The 20,432-nt window shown below is 40.8% G+C and overlaps 1 protein-coding gene across 1 annotated transcript in view; it reads right to left on the reverse strand.

Annotated features, from left to right (window-relative positions):
- Window positions 1-8,135: 8,135 nt before the first annotated feature.
- Window positions 8,136-20,432, reverse strand: part of kcnk9 (potassium channel, subfamily K, member 9) — a 43,481-nt gene continuing 31,184 nt past the window's right edge. Inside the window, exon 2 of the mRNA XM_028963961.1 lies at window positions 8,136-12,603. Within this exon, the coding sequence (XP_028819794.1) occupies window positions 11,681-12,603 (923 nt within the window). The 3' untranslated portion in view covers window positions 8,136-11,680. The remainder of the gene's footprint in view (window positions 12,604-20,432) is intronic.

Consider the following 20,432-nt stretch of genomic DNA (forward strand, 5'->3'; position numbering starts at 1 on the left):
GAACAAGGGCAGGGAGAGGGGGTGGGTAGATGTGACAGCCCCGCCCTGGCAGCTCCTCCTACCCCCATAAAGCGGGTCGTTAAATGTGGCTGACCTGGTAGACGTGTGAGTTGGACCTGATTTGTGGATGGAAGAAAGGACAGCAAAATAGGTTGGAGATAGGTTAGGTTGTGGTTGAGGTCTCCACCTCTGTTGAGTGAGGGTTTGTTTATTTACAAACAAAAAAACACCAGCCATGTATGGAAGGATCAGGTTCTTCTGTTGACCCTGGGATTCAGGTTGTTCTGTGGTCCTTTTCTTGAAGGAGGATCCTGCTTTGTTAAAGACCCACTTGGAATATCCACAGGTTCTAAGGGCCATCTTCAGATACCTGTCTTCCTTAGTTCTGACTTCTGTGGTGGTGGGAATGTTCCCTGTACCATAGAGCAGAGAACATTCCCACCATCTGCAAAATGGCATAAAGATGAATAATTAAAAAATATGCCGCCATCTACCAGGATGATGAAGATGAAACAAGGGTAGAAGTTTCAGAATGACAATGATTCTGTCACGGTTCCTGTTCCACCTCCCTGCACACAGGTGGCATGTGATGGAGCGCAGCATTTAACACAGTTAACCATAAGACTCTCCTTATCATCCTTAGGGGTCTGGGAATTGGCAGAAAGTGGATAGCTTCCTATCTGGAGAACAGATCTTACCAGGTGAACAGGTGACTAGGAAGGGGATCTGCATCTCACAAGTTCTCGACTGGTGTTCCACAGGGCTCAGTACTTGGCCCTCTCCTGTTCAACCGTTAAACCAAATCTCTTAGTGAGGTCCTATCTTTTCATGTGTTATACTATCACTGCAATGCAGATGACACCAACTCTATTTTTTTCTTTTCCGCCATCAGATGTCCACCAAAATCTATGATTGCCTGTCTGACATCTGCTATTCATCCCTTCTGATTCCTCCCCACAACAGGTCCTTAAAATCTCAATGGATGACCAATCTCTGGTCATCTCCAAACTGGACTGATGCAAATCACTTCTGGCTGGTCTTCCTAGTCTACTCAACCTGTCCAGCTCATTTAGAACGCTGCCACAAAACCTGTTTTCAACCTTCCCAAATTCTACCACATGACTCCACTGCTGCCTTTCCTCCTCTGGCTTCCTATATCTGCCCACATCAGCTGCCCTGATGTTTGCCTACAAAGCCAAGGAAGGGTCACACCCTCCTATTTCTGATCACTCCTTGCTCTGCACCTACATTTACATTTACTGCATTTATCAGACGCCGTTATCCAGAGCGACTTACAATCAGTAGTTACAGGGACAGTCCCCCTGGAGCAACTTAGGGTTAAGTGTCTTGCTCAGGGACACAATGGTAGTAAGTTGGTCTTCTGGGTCTTCTGGTTCACAGGTAAGTACCTTAACCACTAGGCTACTACCACCCTGCACCTCAATCTCTCTGATCCTCCAGCACTACTTGACTAGTACCACCATCTCTCAAGATACTAGAAAAGCATTCATCTAGACTCTTCTTTGTCTTGGAGACCAGGTGTACATTAGATGTCTGAACAAAAAAGTGCTATACAAATAAAAATTAATTGATTTATTGAACAAATATAAAAAAGAACAGTGCCGTTATAAGGTTCCTTCGCTAATGTCATGTTTCACTGTAACTGTCAGTTAATTTGCTTACATTTCGCTTGGCATCAAAATATGTCCCTTGCCAAGACTGGCAAACTCTGTTTATAATTAAAAATCCATTTGAACACTCAGTACCAGCAGCAAGAAACATCTTGAGTGTTTCTCAAAGTCAAATTTACTTTCTTTGAAGGATATATCATAACAAGTCAGGCCTTTCCTGGCTGATCAGGACTTATTCAAGGCTTCAGAGCCTAGCATTCTATTGTGTGCTTAATTTAAATGCTCTTGCACTTACATTTGTATGGGATTGTGGTTGTTTTGCTAATGTCAAAAATCTCTGACTGAAGCATGTGGTGGGATTTGAAGCTTCCTTCACATTAGAACAGTTCTTTGGCAGATTTGTCAACTGTGATATGCATATAAAGTATATGATCATAAAAACAGACACAAATGTACCTGTAAATGCTTAGGGCTAAAGTCCTGATATGTGTGCATAGGACTATATGTGTTTTGCAAACACAGAGAAAATACATGCACATGGACTAATAAAACCATAATTTCATATTTAATGTACACCCGTCTGATTGCCCACAATGACTTAAAGTACACATTCAAAAAGCATAATTTCTGTCAACATTTATTCATTGAATTTAAGGGGTGTAACCGGTTTACATTGGGTGGTTCATAATTAACTTAATTGAGCACCAATAAATGTAATACTTCATATAATCTATTGCCATTACAATGGAGGTTGTAGAGTCAACATCGACCCTGCTGTGATACTGTTTGTATGCAAGGGGGTCCCTCCCTTTTTCCCAAGGTTTCTGCCTCTTTTTTTTCCCCCCTTTTTTCTCCATTTTTTTAGCACTTTTTTTTTCTTGTGTACAGAAAGTGTGATGGTGTCAACAGTGGGGACTGTCAATGCCCATTGAGAGATAATGCTTGTGATTTTGGGCTAAATAAGAAATAAATGTTGTTGTTGTTATCCTTGTGCAAGGTGGCACTCTCACACCAATTTTAACGTTCTCAGTTCGCCAACCACGCCTGTTTTTTGATACTGAGGGGAAACTCCATGCAGAACTGCAGACTACACTGAAAAAAGAAAACACTGGCTCAACTTAAAAAAAAACTGAAGTTATCGGTCACACATAATACTTCAGCATTGCCGTAATGTGACGAAACCTAACAAACCTGCTGTCAGTAGCAATATAATAAATTATAGTAAAAAATATATATATTTACTCATAAGAGAATATTAGACAGCCTAGTTTAAAAGAGCACACTAATATTTTTAAACTATTGTAATGAGAAAAAAACACATTAAACGAAAGACAGCTACGGTTTACTTTGATGGGTTTTTTCAAATTAGCCCGCAATGTAAAAGCGGTTACACCAAAACAGCTCAGGACATTTCAACACACAACCAAAAAGCCCTCCTACAGCGACTTGGCGAAGTGTACTCGTTCATTTGAACAGTTGGTCAAATTGCAGGTTTAATGACTGCGATCATGCTGAAACTCCTCCACCCCCCAACCACTGCTCTTATTGTGTCGGCCCATGCACACAGGCCCAAGTCGGTAGTTGACAGAGTAATTAGAAGGGAGTGTGCGCCGAATAAGTAGGGTGTTCTGTTAGCTCGCTTCCACCCATCTGAACAGGTTTAGTAGTCGGGCAGTAGAGACTGGTCACAGTGGGTGGAAGGAGGAGTCCACAGCTGCATTGCTCAAAGAGTCTCTTGTGAGGTAAAAAAAAAAACAAAAAAACAAAATTCTCCATCATTTCTGGAATGACGTTTCCTTCTGACCACCTGGGAAGCGTCTAATGGTACCTCCTATCCAGATGTCATCAATGTTTGCGAGGAGGAAGACTTCATCATTTGGGATAATTTGTTGTGTTTCATTTGCTTTCATGTGATAAACAATCTGATCACCATGAGCTGCTAAAATTGTAATTTCATAATAATTTATCCAACAACAAAAATTACATTGTAATTATAAAATCATTTATTTCAGCTCATCTTAGAAATGTTTCAATGGGTTTAACAGACCCTAACAGAACAAATCCCCTAAATTTAAGACCATTTCTGAACATAATGGAAAAAATTCACAAAAAATTGGAAGATAGGCAATTCAGAGCAGACTGGTCCATACACAATTTCAGTTAAGTAATACAGGATAAAATATATTTAAATATATTACTTATTGAGAAAGTAAATGTGTGCGAGTTAAATGACAATTAAATGACCAGATAAAAACTGGAGATAGTTGCTGGAAATTTTTCCCCCACATTTGCCTGTGTCTTCCACCTTTTCCTGCATGATTAATATGATGGGAGTCTGTTTTACGTGACTTGTAAGCACCCTCTGCTGTTCAAATAATTCAATGCAGTTTTCAAAAAGGAGTGTCACGATGGCTGGACATGGCAAGGACGCATACGCACCACGTCACGAGACGTTATTACATGGAGCACACGACAGGGGACACGTCATCGAACAACGACCCAACATCGACCAGAAACAAACAGGGCAGTTTTATACAGGCAGACACAGGCGATGCAGGCAGATACAGGCAAAAATGGCAGTAGAGGCCTAGCGGTTAATGAAGTGGCTCTGTAATCAGAAGGTTGCCAGTTCGAATCCTGGTCTGTCAAGGTGCCATTGAGGTGCCACTGACCAAAAAGCGCCGTCCCCACACACTGCTCACCAAGGGTGATGGTTAAAAGCAGAGGACACATTTCATTGTGTCACTGTATGCTGTGCTGCAGTGTATCACAATGACAATCACATCACTTTCACAATTGAAACAAAACAAATCAGCAAACTGGTCCGAACCCCGGGATCCGGAGTATCCCCTTCCGGACTGGATCCTGAGAGATAATAGAACGTCAGTGAAAGAACCAGCTGAAGGTCCTGATAGTGACAGTAATAATTACTGTAGGGACTGTCACAGATGTACAGTGGTCCTGTTACATCCCTAGTAAATACTAATACACACATGAGACCCTGGTTTTTCCTGCAATTTCCCGTTCTCACTGATGGGAAATGAGAATAACAAATGCGCGCATTTACTGGCTCCTTTTGCTCTGACCAGCATTTCCACAAATAGGCCCAGAATGTGCAAATTCACAGCTGACATCTCTGTGTCATCAGCTTCTCACAGGAGCGAGGCAACTTCTGCCCGACTTCATTTGAATTTCACACCCAAATGAGCCTTTTTCTCCCTCCAGCTCTCTTCTCTCTCCCCAGTTATTCAGCGCTGTCTTCATCTCCACTGTGTACTAAACAGACACCCTCGTAATGATGCCTCTCTTCTCCATTGCTCCAAATCGGGCATTAACCTCCTGAGAGATGTCAGCTTTGCATCTTGTTTTCTATTTTTGCCCTGCGAGGTGTGAGTGAGGCTGACTTGTGAAAAGGCACAAAAGGCAGACTGAGTCATGTGGTCCCACTCTGCCACTAAAGACAAGCTGTTGGTGATTCGGAGTCTCAATTAAATTGTGCATCATAAAGCAACTGTTGGTCCTTTCTGTACTAATTCTAAATATGTACATCCATGAAATGACTTAAAAAATTTTTTTCATCATTTCTGTAGAATGGATGGCTTGCATGATGTGTCTGTGTTTTTAAAAAGTACTTCAAGTATAACTTTACTCATCAACTGTTATGCAAAGATCCTAATATGGGGCTGACAGGCCCTAATATGACTAGTCAATTGATATAGAGTCATAGCATTTATTTCCAATTAAGTCCAATCAAATTAATAACAGGTATTTTAAATGTCCTGTTTAAATTAATAACAGGTATTTTAATGTTATATTTATCAAGTGTATATTGTAAGCCAACCGCTTTTATGTGTTAACACATTTCTATTTCTGTATATTATAGTGTGAATCTGAGCTTTTTCCTTTGTATATTAAGGAAATTCTTCTGAGGTTCAGAATCCATCCTCCTTAAGGCTAAAACTGTTCTTTCTTTATGCTAAACCTGTTATATATTTTTTTATTACCTCTCTGCAAATCCAGACTATTTTAGTTCTCCTTAGTTCTCCTATGAGGCTAATTTTGTGCTGCATGTGTGGTGAATGCTTAAAAGATATCCCACCTCCAAAAAGGTCAGCCTTTCTTTTCTGCGCGTTGTTCCAAAATGATGACCTGAAGACCTTTACTGAGACCCTGTTTTTTATGTGTTCACAGCATGTTGTTTTTTCTCATTGGCTATTAGCAAGATTGCTTAAAGTTAAGATATGTGTTCAATGCCAGTGTCTATATGACACAAATGTGTTTAGCAGATGTACAAAAATGTGGATTTCCTGATTTTTGCCACCAGTTTTGAAACGTTAGTTGCGCTATTAAAGAAAAATGAAAAGTAAAGAAATAAATGTAACTTTAGGCTATTTTTAGGTATTTTTCTCACATTCAATATTCTCGGACTCAGTACAAAATTGGGACACTTCCAGACTTCTAAAAATAAAGTTGTCTCAGATTGCCCGTGTGTGTGCGTGAGTGTTGATTTCTAACATCTCAACCTGATCACATTACTGTCGAGACAGGTGACCTGAGCGTTTTCTCTCTTTCCACATAATAGCACACACTGCCGTGACTTAAGATGACAGTGGGTTTGGAGTATAGACCACATTCCCGGTGAAGAACTCATTAGAATCAACGTCCATGCGGAGCTGCTGTGTTCGAGGGTGCGCCTTTTCTGAATTTAGTCATGGAGGAAAGGGCAGGATTATTTATTAAGGTCGCAGGTGGATTTCTAGCTCTGTTAAGATAATGCAGCGTTTTAAATAATAATTTAAGCATAACAGTTTTGACCCAGCCGATGAGGGTGTGAGTGACAGTGTGTCCCGAGTCCCAAGCCTGGGTTAATGGGAAAGGTTGCACCAGGAAGGACACCCAGCATAAAGCATCTTTTTGTGCAGACAACCATCCACTTTGGCAACTAGTAGCAGGAGAAGATTTAAATATGATAGTTTAAATTCATAGAACAGATTCACACTGCCTGTAGTAAGAATGATGACATCATCGCTGAGGCACCAAAGTATTCATGTTCATTATTGAAACACTTGAAATGTAACAATTCATAAGAGAACATAAAAATGTATGAGAATATAATGAAAACAGAATAGAAATAACTTGCTTTTGACAGCAATCTTAATTTGTAGTACTGTTTTTTCTATTGTTATTATTAATAGTAATACTAATAGAAAACATGACAAATACAGAGAAAGATGACGCATTGTTAGACGCATTCAGGGTGTGAAAGGGAGGTTTATACTTTTAATTCATGCGCATGGCAGCTTCAGGTGACGTGAGCCATCCATTCGCACCAAATCATGCAGACACAGAGAAAAGAAACAAGTCAAACATCACCTGCTCGCTGCAAGCTTTTCCTTCTCAAACATCGGCAAGAAGAGAAAAGTTCCATTGCAAGTTGTTCGGACATCTTTAAATGAGAAACTCTTCATGACACCATGGTAGCTTTATGTTAAGTGTCTGCACCGCTTGGATGGAAACAGGTTTGTGGTGATATGGTTATTATCGCTTTCAGAAGAAAAGGCGCTTTGCTCAGTATCTGGAACTAGTACCAACGGGTGATCAGTATCTATTGCAAATAATTACACTGAAACAAAAAGCCTGTGGACAGATTGGTTCAGATTGGTCTACCGCTGTCAAAATATTTCTTCTGAAAAGCATTCCACCACTTCAAGTACCCTAAATACAAATCCAGGCTGTCTGTTACAACAGTGAGAACATTCTGAAATAGAAAAGGCCTTAAATAAATTAAATGAAACTCTTAAAGGGACAGACTGTGAAATGATCAGTCCTGATCATCAAGTAGTTCCTGTTTAGTTGTTTTAGCAAGTGTAACTAAAATGGATTTTTTTTTTATTTAATTTTAAAATGCGGTTTACTTTGTTTACTGGTAGTGTGAAGCACTGAAATGAAGACACATATCAATGGTGCCATTTAAATGGTGCTAGAACCTTTTTTTTTTTTAATGCTATGTCGTGTTATACAGTACAGGCCAGGAGTTTGGACACAGCTTCTCATTCAATGTGTTTTCTTTATTTTCATGACCATTTACGTTGGTAGATTCTCACTGAAGGCATCAAAACTATGAATGAACACATGTGGAGTTATGTACTTAACAAAAAGTGGAGACCTGGCCTCCACTGTCACCAGACCTGAACCCAATCCAGATGGTTTGGGGTGAGCTGGACCAACAAGTGCTAAACACCTCTGGGAACTCCTTCAAGACTGTTGGAGAAGCATTTCAGGTGACGACCTCTTGAAGCTCATCGAGAGAATGCCAAGAGTGTGCAAAGCAGTAATCAGAGCAAAGAAACTAGAATATAAAACATGTTTTCAGTTATTTCACCTTTTTTGTTAAGTACAGAACTCCACGTGTTCATTCATAGTTTTGATGCCTTCAGTGAGAATCTACCAACGTAAATGGTCACGAAAATAAAGAAAACACATTGAATGAGAAGCTGTGTCCAAACTTTTGGCCTGTACTGTATGTGTAGTATGTGATGTTAAGCACCATTAAAAGGCAACTAATCTGATATTAAATGTGACTCTTAGATGGCTAATCTAATCGACTGGTTTTCCGTGTATTTTCTATGGCCGTTAGCAAGATTAACCTGAAAAAACTAAGCAATTCTTCCCTTCTGTGCACTGGGTCCTTAAACACAAATGCAAACCTTTTGCTTGGTTATTTAGTCACTGCAGTCCCAACTATTTTTCAGGATGTTTAGTTTTTAATGTCTGTAATAGCCGTGTCCATCTTAAACTACATAAATTAGCACTAGGCTAGAGAAGACAATTTTAGAGTGCTGAGAACATCTACAAAACAAGGGTTTTGTAGATGCTCTTTGAGTGCTCTTTTAAATATGACTAACTATACAAATATGAAAAATAATAAATAAATTAAAAAAAGAAGAGAAATCTAGCTTTGGTTTGTTTGTTTGTAATGGTACTTGCTTAATATGAATATGTGAACGTGTATATGAGTGTGTTTTCAGGTATTATTGGATGTTACATATTACATTGGACATGCCTATTAAAGTACAAACTGTTGGGTTGCTGAAAGGCACGTTTTGTATATGCTTAATGCTGTAAAAATGCCAATGCATCTGCATTGAACAGATACCTTAGTACTAGTTTTTCATTCTTCCCAGGATAATATAACTACATACATACATTATTTTATACACTGTACAGTTGTATAAAATAACCCCTATTTACATATGTTTACATATCTTTATATGTAAATGCTTGCTTCAACTTTGCACAGAACACAGGTAATAAAGATCAGATGTGTAAAAAAACTGTTCCATATAAGTATTAGTGGATGTCTCTCAAAAATTATAGTAAGTTATACTGATGATTTATCTAATTTTGTCACTCAGGTAGTTTTCTTTTTTTGGATAAAAAATATATATTTTGAATACAATCTGAAATATATCTGAATTTATCACATTCTTTTCTTAATATCTGTGATAGTTTAGTACAATATATACTGTTGTGTTAACTGCTTTTCATACAGTATTTTCCAAAACATCTAATTTATGTTGTATTAGGGATTCATTTTGGAACTACATTTGTATGTGACTGTTACAAATTCACATTATCTGTTGCTGTGTCTGGTGGGTAGTAGGGACAGGGAAGAGCCTTTTATCGTTGCATTGGTAACCTGTCGTAGTAATGTACCTCAACAATCCTTTCTCTCTTTTCTTTTTTTTTCTGGAGAGATGCGTTGCTTGCTTTTAACAAAATAAATCGATACTCAGATCCATCAGCAGATGCATTAGATGAAATTTCCATGAACATAGAAAGAAATCACAGAAAGAAGGCCTTCCATCCAAAAAACCTGACTGCAAAAGTTAGCGTTTAGTGGAAAAAACCATTTCAGCAAATAACATATTTAACACATTAATCCTCTGAAATTTATTAGCTGGAATTATTTTAGATAGCAAAGTCTGAAATCAAGGCTTGAAAATCCAATTGCCAGGTTGTATATGTGAATTTTGTTTTCCTTTTTTGTGTGTGTTTTTTGATAATGCATGCCATTATTTCAAAGAACATGCATTAATAACTTTGTTAAATTGCCAAACTTTGACAAAAAGTCATCACCTATCCCTTCTTACTTTAGAATCCAAAAATATCCCAGTCTATACATACATGAGTAATTTACAAAAAATGGCATTAAACCCAAGAAAAAAAATTAAGAAAATTAACATACACTATCATTCAAAAGTTTGGACACACCTGCTCTTGCATTTTTACATTATAGAACAAAACTAAAAACACAGGATAAGAAATAAACATGAAGTCTCTCCAAATCAGGGAGCTTTTGCTCTGATGGCAGCGTTTCACACTGTTGTCTTCTCTCCACCACCTTAAGTTAAACAACGGGGATGGTTTCGAATATTTTATTCTGACTAGTTTATGCTGAACACTTTCTTATCATTCACTTATGATAATAAGCATCTCATCAAGCTGCTGTTGATGATGACAATAGTGAATAAACAGCCATGAAGGTTAAAAGAGGCAACTCTGAAAAAACTGATTCATCAGACATACTTCTCTTTCTCCTGATACGACAAATACTAGATATGTTTCTTGCATTGGACTCCATCTTCATCTCCATAACCACCACAGAGTGTCCAAACTTTTGGCTGGTAGAATACCTTGACTCACCCATTAAATGACATCAAATGCGCATGCTAAGGTTGCCATCAGTGTTTTTGGCATGGCATTTTCATAAATAAAATATTTTTTCTCTATAGACATAATAGAAAAGCAATACCTGATGCTATGAAGTTGTATTTCTGTGTAATGAGTTTTTTTCACTGGCTAATTGGCACAGGGACTGCATACAATTGCAGGAGTTTCAAGTTTGGGAAAAAACTAGTTTGAATTTTCCTTTAAAAAATAACATTTCCTTATCAAGGCTGTAGCTGAATTTTATTATGTTAGTACATAAGTGTCAAAGAATTATTTAATTCCAAGCAAAGTTTAAGTCCGGGAAGTGCAGAATGAAGCAGTGTCTCTGAGTTTTTTTGTTTTTTTTTCAATTATTCCAATTGGATCAGTTGTCTGAAAAAATAAATCCATGCTTCATGCTTTAAACCACCCCAGAGGAAAAAAGAGCAGTGGCAAAGTTCTGCTGCCCCAACTTTCCCAAGAGGCAGCGCAGACTCCCAGTTAACTCCAAAAGTGTTTTTTTTTTTTTTCATTCATGGCAATCATTTGGTTAGAAGCAGCACTGGGGATGTGAATGTGTACCATATTGTGTGTGCATGTGTGTGCATGCAGAGGGTGTATTAAGGAGAGTCAGTAATGAATGTGTGGGGTTGTGTCTGTGTCTGTAATATGTGTGCATGCATTCATAATGAATATACAGTACTGTGCAAACGTCTTAGGCAGAAAAACATTTACTCTGAGAAAGGCATTACAAACAAACACTACTACTACTAATACATGTAATTATTATTATTATTATTATTATTATTATTGTCATTATTGTTATTATTATTAAAAAGTGAAGTGAGAATAATTTCATTTGATTTCAGAGTTTCACAGTTGGTATCTGCAAGATGAACTTGGGCTCTCACATCTCTGTAAATTCATTTATGACCTCCTTTAAGTAAAAGTCTGCAGACCTAATGCAATATTGGACTGGAGCTCAGAGAGGAGCAGAAGGACAACAGATCTGTGGAAACATTTAGTCTCTTTCCCTTTAAATATAATTCTGCAACTAACTAGGTAGATGAATATTTGAAGTGGTCTGTCTGACTTTTAGACAAATTATTTGCATTAGAATTCACTATGTTTCTGCCTAAAATATGTTCACAGAACAGTATGTATGTACGTTAAATGAGTTCAGGTCTATGAATGATATGTGTACTGAGTGTTAGGGCTTCTATGATATGCTTGTATGTGCAATATGTGTATGATATGTGTGAATGTGTCTATTAATGTGATGACTGTGAGTATTTGTGTGTGTGTGTGTGTGTGTAGTGAAGTGGGGCTCTCTGCTTTCAGACGGACTTCCTCCTCTTCATCAGCTGGTGATTGTCCGTGAAGCTGTGTAGGCCGGGCGAAACGGAGCTGATGGGCGAGGGCAGGTAGCTGTTCTTCAGCGTGCTGGGTGAGATCTCCTCGATGCGGTAAGCCACCGAGTGAAAGTACTGCTGGTGGGGGCTCAGCTGAGAGCTGTAGGAGTTCTGGTTTGAGAATGCCCCTCTGATGCCCCCTAGCCCACCTCCCACGATGCCCAGACGGGAGGAGCTGCCAAACTCGTGGGACTGGTAGTGTATGCAGGAGCATACGTCCCCACCCCGGAGACGTCCCAACGCGTGGTGCTGCACGTGTGCCTCACGCCTCCTTCTGCCACCCCTTTGCAGCATCTCATCCTGGATGTGGACGGCCAGACTGCCGGCACGGTTGCCGGCCAGTGAGGCTCGCTCCTCCGCATCCCTACGCTCGTCCTCGCTGTTCATGGTGAGGAAGCGTAGCACCACCAGGTTCAAGAACGCGCCGATCACCGTCAGTCCCACCAGTATATACATGAAGCTGAAGGCCACGTATAGGGGCTTCCTCTGCAACGCCCGGTTCTTCTGCAGTGCCACAAAATCTCCAAACCCTATGGTGGTGAGAGTGATGAAGCAGTAGTAGTACGACTGGAAAAAGCTCCAGTCCTCGTAGTGTGAGAACGCTGCTGCCCCGATGCAGAGGGTTCCGATGCAGGAGAAGAAGCCCACCGTCACCATGTTCTCCATGGAGACCTCGGTGATGCGCATGCCGCAGCACTTCTTGATCCGCTTGAGCAGGTACTTGACGAAGGTGTTCATACGTTCGCCCAGGCTCTGGAACATCACCAGGGTGAGGGGGATGCCCAGGACTGCGTAGAACATGCAGAACGCTTTTCCTGCATCAGTGCCGGGAGCAGCGTGTCCATAACCTGTTATGAGAGGGGGAGAGAGAGGGAAGAGACAAATGTCAAATTATCACAATGCACCCATTACTCCGCATTTATGTGCCCGTGATTAATCAGCTCTAATTAAAGGCGAGCTTCTCTGAGTGTCTGGCACGGAAAATGCACTTTAAGCGATGATTGGAGTTACGCTGAAGGTGCACATTAAATCCAAGGTTCTCAAAGAGCAAATATAGTGATAATTTGATCATGACCACATTCTGAAATACTTTGTATATGTGCTGATATGTTCTATTTGGGTCATATTTCCCACTTTGAAGCTTTGGTGGAGTCTCCACTGGAGCTTGAAGTTATGATTTGGAATTATTAATCCCCATGTGGGGGGGATGAACCTTGCACAATATAAGTTGGTTTTCTGAATAAGCCTATTGTCTGAAGAAGATTTTGACTTTGACTCACACTCCAAATTCTCCATGACATTTGGAAAACCAAACAACTGGCAGAGGTGGTGCTGACTGTGAAATGTTTGAGAGCCGCTGGTTTATACCAACTCCCTCTGGGGAGCTTCAGTTCAGCTCCTTACTTTTAACAAATAAACCTGAAATAAATGAACACGACAGCACGTCAACCGTTTCCAAAATGGCCAGAGTCAGGCCACATCAGAAAAATGAGCATCCCCATTAATCTTCCTAAAACCCAGGAACTGGTGGCGGTAACAGGGACTCCCCAAGTCCGGCTACTCCCAGGGCGGGCGGGGATGTTATTTGTGCAGAAAGACACACTAGAGCCAGTAAAGCTTTTATCTTAATAAGACTGGGGTTCTGGACTAAAGTTGCTGACACAGTCCTGGCTCACAGAGTCTTTGTGCATGTGGAGTGACTCTCTTTTCTTATTATGAATCTGCACAGGGCTCAACACCAGGACACACATACATACACACAGACACACATAAAGCCTTGCACACCCCTATATATTGTCATTTGTTTTTGTCATGGTCAGTAAATGAGTCGACAAATGAGCTATTTACAGCGCGTCCAGAAAATATTCATAGCGCATCACATTTCTCACATTGTCATTATGGGGTGTTCTGTATATTAAAGTGGTGTGCTGTAAATACTTTCTTGATGCACTGTATACTAATCATTTGCAAAGTGTCTCCTTTCTCACTTACCAAAAGTACATAATTCATTTATTCTGTTCATTTTATTCCCTTTGCTTAGCAAGTGAAATGCACATAAATGCTATCAGAATAAAAGCTAGACAGAGACCTTGCATCATGGCCATAAACAGATGAATGATTTTTTGGTCCCCTGTACTGTAATCTAGTGTCACCCACCAATAGCAACGTTTGTATGTGCGTTTTCAGGTTACATGTTTCAGTATTCAGAATATATTATTTTAAATGTGTACATATGCATGCCAGAGCGGAAATGTAAATGCAAGGTATGTATGTCTGTGTGTCCACTATAATTAACTCTACAGCAAGCTGAGCTAAAACAAATATTACATATACAGACAGATATATACATAGATAATGTGATTGGCAGTTGAGGTATTCCTGCCTTTATATGTTCAATTGGACCCAAGGTGGATGAGGCGTACTCCACAAGTCCCCTGCCAGACAAACCCGTACCATCAAGCAATAATGTGCAAAACCAAATATGTAAAGCATACTTCATGTACAAAATGAACGGAGCTGTAAAGCTGTCTAGTTCAATTGTCAGTAATTATTATCTACTGTTTGGGTTGGTGAAGTAGTAGGTCAACAGGCGCAGCACAGTCAATAAATCAACAGGATTAAATGGCCAGGACCAAAATAAGAATGGAAAAGTACTGGTTGACTGGTTGACCCGTGTGCTGAATCTACCCCCTGCAATATGGTAAATCTACAGCCTTTGTTTCTCCAAGACCCTAATCGGCCTCCCCCAACGTTTATACTGCTGCATTGTGGGAAAAGTCCATTAATAAAATGGGAAAAGCAGCCACAGTGGGGTGCTCTGAAGCTAGAGTAGTTCTCCACCAAATTGTAATAATCTTATTGTGGCTGCATGTATCCTGCCTGTCCAAAAAAAACAATCGTGCATGCAATAATTCTCCAATTTGCTTTGTTAAATTCAGATGGCGACTTCTTTGTGGACAGGCAGTGTATATGCTGTGCATGCATTTGTGTGCGTGGGTATTGATTAAATCCCACCACCTGATCACTGTACCATTTTAAGCACATGAGGTCAATTCTACTTATAAACCCACAGCTCAATCAATACCATCTGCAGCTGTGCATAAATCCTCTTTCCATTCAAATTCTGTGCCTGTAGCAAAACTCTGGGGACCGGCGAGCCTGTTGCTTCAGGTTTCATTTCTCATTTTTTCCCCAGACTGCGAGCTTCAAAAGAGTTCATGATCCCACCAGCAGTGAAAAAAAATCGCTTTTGCATGAAATTAATTAATTTCAATTCTGAAACCGGGATCAATGCAGAGAAGGGGTGAGGAGGGTGAAGATTACAGAAACAGTAAAAGGCTGCCAATCAGAGGTCAGAGGTCTTTTTCTCTCTCATGAATACAAGGAATAATTACATAGCACATTATTCAACAGAATCAGAAAGAATCCTGAACCCTATAGCTAAAATGCAAGGCAATGTCAGGCCTTTCCATAGTACAAAAATTCCGACTGTATTTAAAGTACGCATTTGAATGCATTTGACCTTTTATCACAGAAAAAGAGTCCAGAAGAGTTTAGAATCTCACAATTACTAAAAAAATGAAAATAATAATAATAACCAAAACAATAATGAAAAAATGGATAAACATACATAAGCGCTTTACTTATTCATACCAGAGTCATCTTTGCTGTAGCGCAGAAAGAAAATTTAAGTCTAAATTATTAACCTAGACACTGCAAGACTTTGCCAAGGACCTTTCATTTGTCACCTCTCTTTCAAGCCCAGTTTTATTTTTAACATTGACATCTTTGAAAAATATCCATATCAGCCGAATATCAGGGGCCCTATGTGAGATTTGCCAGTTTTGGAGAATTATAATGCATATAGAGTGGTGGAGGTGTTTGTCCCCTCTCTGATTTCTTACTACAAGACGTTTTACTGGCATTGTACAATTGCCTGGACAACAAAATTAAGGTCACAAAGGTGCAAGTAAAGTGACAATGTATTAAAAAAACACTATTACACAATGCAAGGTACAAGAGACATTGTGGGGTTTATACAAGGGCATCATATATTTAACAGAGAAGGGGGGAGGGGTTTAGTCAGTAATAAAAAAAAAAAGAGAAACTACTGAGTAGGTCGGTGACTGCACATTTGCCAAGATATTGCACCTGCCCATAGTCAGTAGCAGCAGTGGGATGACTGTATGGACGAAGTCTGCACACCCACACCCACAGAGCAGTGAGGGGGAGGTTAAAGGAGCGATGTCAGTGATCTGGTGATCAGATCGGGTAGATCGGGCTTTTGCTCCTGAGCCTTTTTCCAGGGGGCAGTATTTTGAATAGGTGGAGGTTAGGATGTAGATGGTCTTTTATGATCGCCCTGGCTCTAAGGAGACACCTGGAGCTGGCGATGGAGTCCAGGGAGGGGAGTGGACAGCCGATCACCTTCTCAGATGTTCTGGTGACCCTCTGAAGTCTCTTATTATCAGCTACTGAACAACTAGCGTATAACATGGTGACAGCGTGCACCAGCACACTATCGATCGTGGCTCAATAGAACGACACAGCCTGCAGCCTGTTCCATCTCAGAACCCTCAGGAAATGGAGACACTGCTGGCCGTTCTTCACTAGGGCGGTTGTGTTTGTAGTCCAAGACAGGTCAGGTCTTGTGTTGAAGTTTAGGTTGTTATAGTCGTACCATTCTGTGGTGTCATCTGCAAAGTTGATGATGGGGTTGCAGGGATGTGTGGAGTGCAGTCACTGTTGTACTGGTGTACAGGAAGGCTATGGGCAGGGCGGTTTGCATGGTAGTGGTGTCTACAGTTCTCTCAAAGCGGGCAAAGAAGTGGTTTAGTTCCTCTGCTAATGAGATATCCATGTTTTCTGTCAATATCCTGCTGCTTTTGTAATTGGTGATGTGATTCAGGCCCTCCCATGTCTTTCTGGGGTTGTTGTCTGATAGCTTATTTGAATAGTCCCGTTTTGCCTCTCTGATGCCTTTTTTTAGGTCTGCGCTTGCTCTGCTGTACATATCCTGGTCCCCTGATTTATATGCCTGAACCTTTTTGTAACCCAACACTGTCTCTAGGTCGTCATATTCAAAGACACTTCACTCTGCAGCCAGAATGAAAGTGAAGTGAAAGTTGAAGTGACACATGGTGCACACAGTGAACTGTGCTTTTTCTGCAACTCCTCTGCTTTTATCCATCAGCCTTGGTGAGCAGTGGGCACCCATGAAAGGCACCTGGGGAGCAGTGTGTGGGGATGGTGCTTTGCTCAGTGGCACCTTGGTGGATCGGGATTCGAACCGGCAACCTTCTGATTACCGGGGCACTTCCTTAACCACTAGGTCACCACTCAGAGCTTAATCAAGATCAGACAAGGTGTTAGATGTTCTGGTGGCGGCCTTTGTGTGTGTATGCTGGGACAATGAGCATGGAGAGGTGATCAGACATACCAAGGTGGGGGAGGGGAACAGATCTGTAGGCTTGCTTGATATTTGGGTAAACATGGTTCTAGGTGGTGTTCCCGCTCGTGGGGCATTGTACATGTTGAATTTTGGCAGGGCAGTTTTTAAGCATGCTTTATTAAAATACTCTGTATATATCTGTTGCTCTGGACATCTAGCTGTTAATTTGGGTTTGCAGTCATTTCTGTATCTGTGCACGACGCCATCTTGGACTCAAAATGCCATGTTAGTTACATTTAAATGTTTCAGATCATTAAAAAATATTAAATATTAGTCAAAGACAACATGAGCATAGCAATGCCAGTCCCACACTAAGTGCGGGCCATGCCCCTTCCCGATTTTTCCCTCCTTTAAAGAAGTGCCTGCACCGGTGGTTTGGCATTGTTGTACTGTCTTTGTCACAGTGTCTGCGTGTGCAGGGTGTGAGTGAGCATGGGTACGCGTGTGTGTGTGTGTGTGTGTGTGTGTGTGTGTGTGCGGTGTCTTGTGTGGACCAAGATGTGACTCACCGACTTGCATGTCTGAGTAATTAGGTGGGTCTTGTGTTTGTTTTCAGGTGGTGGAGTGCGGTGTGTGCAGTGTGCATCGTGTGTGTGAGATTCCATTTCTCCACTTTCCTGCAATAGATTTACTCAATGTTTACATTTACATTTAAAGCATTTGGCAGATGCTCTTATCCAGAGCGACTTACATAACTGCTTTAAATATCCATAATTTAAATCCATTATTTGGTTCACTAGGACTCGATCTGCAGATGCCGTTTGCATAACATTTAAATATAGAAAGTGAACTTAAGAGATCTTAGTCTGAAAATGTTCTAAACAGGAAGGTTTGCACTTTTTTGCATCCCACCTGCGTCTGGGTCCTCCCCTTCCTTGGTGTCATGGCAACAAGTAAACACAAAATGCGGTTAAGTGAAAGATTTTATTATTAAGGTAGAAAAAAAATCCAAACCTACATGTGTGACAAAGTGATTGCCCCCTAACCCTAATAACTGGTAAAGCCACCCTTATTACCAACAACTACAATGAACCGTTTGCCATGACTTGCAGTGAGTCTTTGTGGAGGAATTTTGGCCACTCATATTTGCAGAATTGTTGCAGTTCAGCCACATTGGATGGGTTTTGAGCATGAAACACATTTTTAAGGTCCTACCACAGCATCTCAAAGGGATTCAGGTCTACATACAAAGTCTACATTCTGTTTTTCTACAGATTGTTGCAGAACCAAAGCTTGTTTCAGCTTGAGGTGAAAAACAGATTTCCAGACATTTTCCTTCAGGATTTTCTAGTAGACAGCAGACGTCATGGTTCCATTTATCACAGCAAGTCTACCAATTTCTACTGAATTTCTTTGGATCTCGGCATGATGTCTAGCTTTTGAGGATCTCTTGGTCTACATCACTTTGTCAGGCAGGTCTTGTTTACTGAGTTTATGCAGGTTTAAGGAAATTATATTTAAGAATTTTTAACACGTTTATTAAGGCCACTTTCATCAAATTTAAGACCCTGCATCGGTGTCATCAACTATAAAGTGAAAGAGAAGTGATTGTCACATGTGATACACAGCACATGGTGCACACAGTGAAATTTGTCCTCTGCATTTATCCCATCACCATGAGTGAGCAGTGAGCAGCCATGACAGGCACCTGGGGAGCAGTGTGTGGGGACGGTGCTTTGCTCAGTGTAACCTCAGTGGCACTTTGGCAGATCGGGATTTGAACCGGCAACCTTACATTGGTAGATTTTCACTTCACTTTGACGCAGTGTCAATTATAAAGTCCAGTTTATCACAGAGTCCCCCTGTTAGACAAAGTTAAATTCACCCTAGTTAGGCTGTCCTAGTTAGGGTACCGGGCCACTGTAGCACCAATATACCACTATTACCACATATTTCAGTATTGGTCGTACAGTGCAACCGTCTGCCGCTGCTTCTGTTTGTTTTTCTCCGAGACACGGAATCAAGCACCCAGACTACTGGCAGACCCCAGTGAAGAGACCAGCAAATAAATCCTGGTTCCTGACAACTGCTTAACATGGACAAAACATGAAACAAACCAGAGGGTCACCACAGCCACCACCACCATTACAACTACAGCTTCAGGAATCTTCAAATGGACCAGTAACATCATTACGGACACGTAATCTAGACCATGACACTGACTACATCCTGGACGCCTCCAACCCTACAACTGTAGGACTTATTATTATATCATCCCCAACCCTGCACTGACACCATTTGCAGGCTCACTCTACCCTGGAAGGGGGTCCCTCTCTGTATCACTCCTTCCCAATGTTTCTTCCTTTCTTTTTTCTCTCTCCTAGAGTTTTTTTTTTGTGTGGAGTTTTTCCTTGTGTGCAGAAGGGTCAAGTGTGGGGGGTGTCAACTGTAGGGCCTGTCAAAGCCCATTGAGACATACTGTTTGTGATTTTGGGCTATATAAGAAATAAATGTTGTTGTTGTTGTAGATTCTCACTGAAGGCATCAAAACTATGAATGAACACATCTGGAGTCACAATCTTGTCTGAATATAAAAATCCAAAATCATCTGAACAAGTTAACAGCGAAACCTTAAATAACCAGTAAACCAAGTTTGGAGTGGAGCTGTCCGCTCTGATTCTCCATCAGCAAATTTAATTTTGCTTGTGTCTGCATCTGGAGTATTGAAAGTAGTGAAAGTGAAGTGATTGTCATTATGCAGCAAACTGCAGCACAGCACACAGTGACACAACGAAATGTGTCCTCTGCTTTTAACCATCACCCTTAGTGAGCAGTGGGCAGCCATGACAGGCGCCCGGGGAGGCTTTATTGGCCAGTCCCTTCCATCATCTATCATTCAAAACATTGTTACAGAGGTATACAGAATATACACAATGTAATTGAAATAGATCATCATAATTCAGCGCCTGGCCAGTATCTTTTGAGTTAGCAAAAGTCATAAACAGTCCACAATTAAGCATGGTCCCCCCAGCTGTGACAGTCGGGCCTTCTTCGTGGTATTCCGAACCTCCCCATAATTTATTTGGCCTTATCTCGGTTCTCTCCACACCTCCAAAGCCTTGGTTGGCCTTCGACCTTTACGAAGTTTCCTGCAGGTATGCACGTGAGTGCACGATCTGAATGCTCTGCGCAGGCTGCAAAAGCCCACAAGCATACAATGTGGTTCAGAAATATACCACACAGGCCTGCCCCCTTGTCCAGGCCATAACATTTTTGAGATGTGGC

Source organism: Denticeps clupeoides, chromosome 20 (genome assembly GCF_900700375.1).
Source record: "Denticeps clupeoides chromosome 20, fDenClu1.1, whole genome shotgun sequence".
Taxonomy (NCBI): domain Eukaryota; kingdom Metazoa; phylum Chordata; class Actinopteri; order Clupeiformes; family Denticipitidae; genus Denticeps; species Denticeps clupeoides.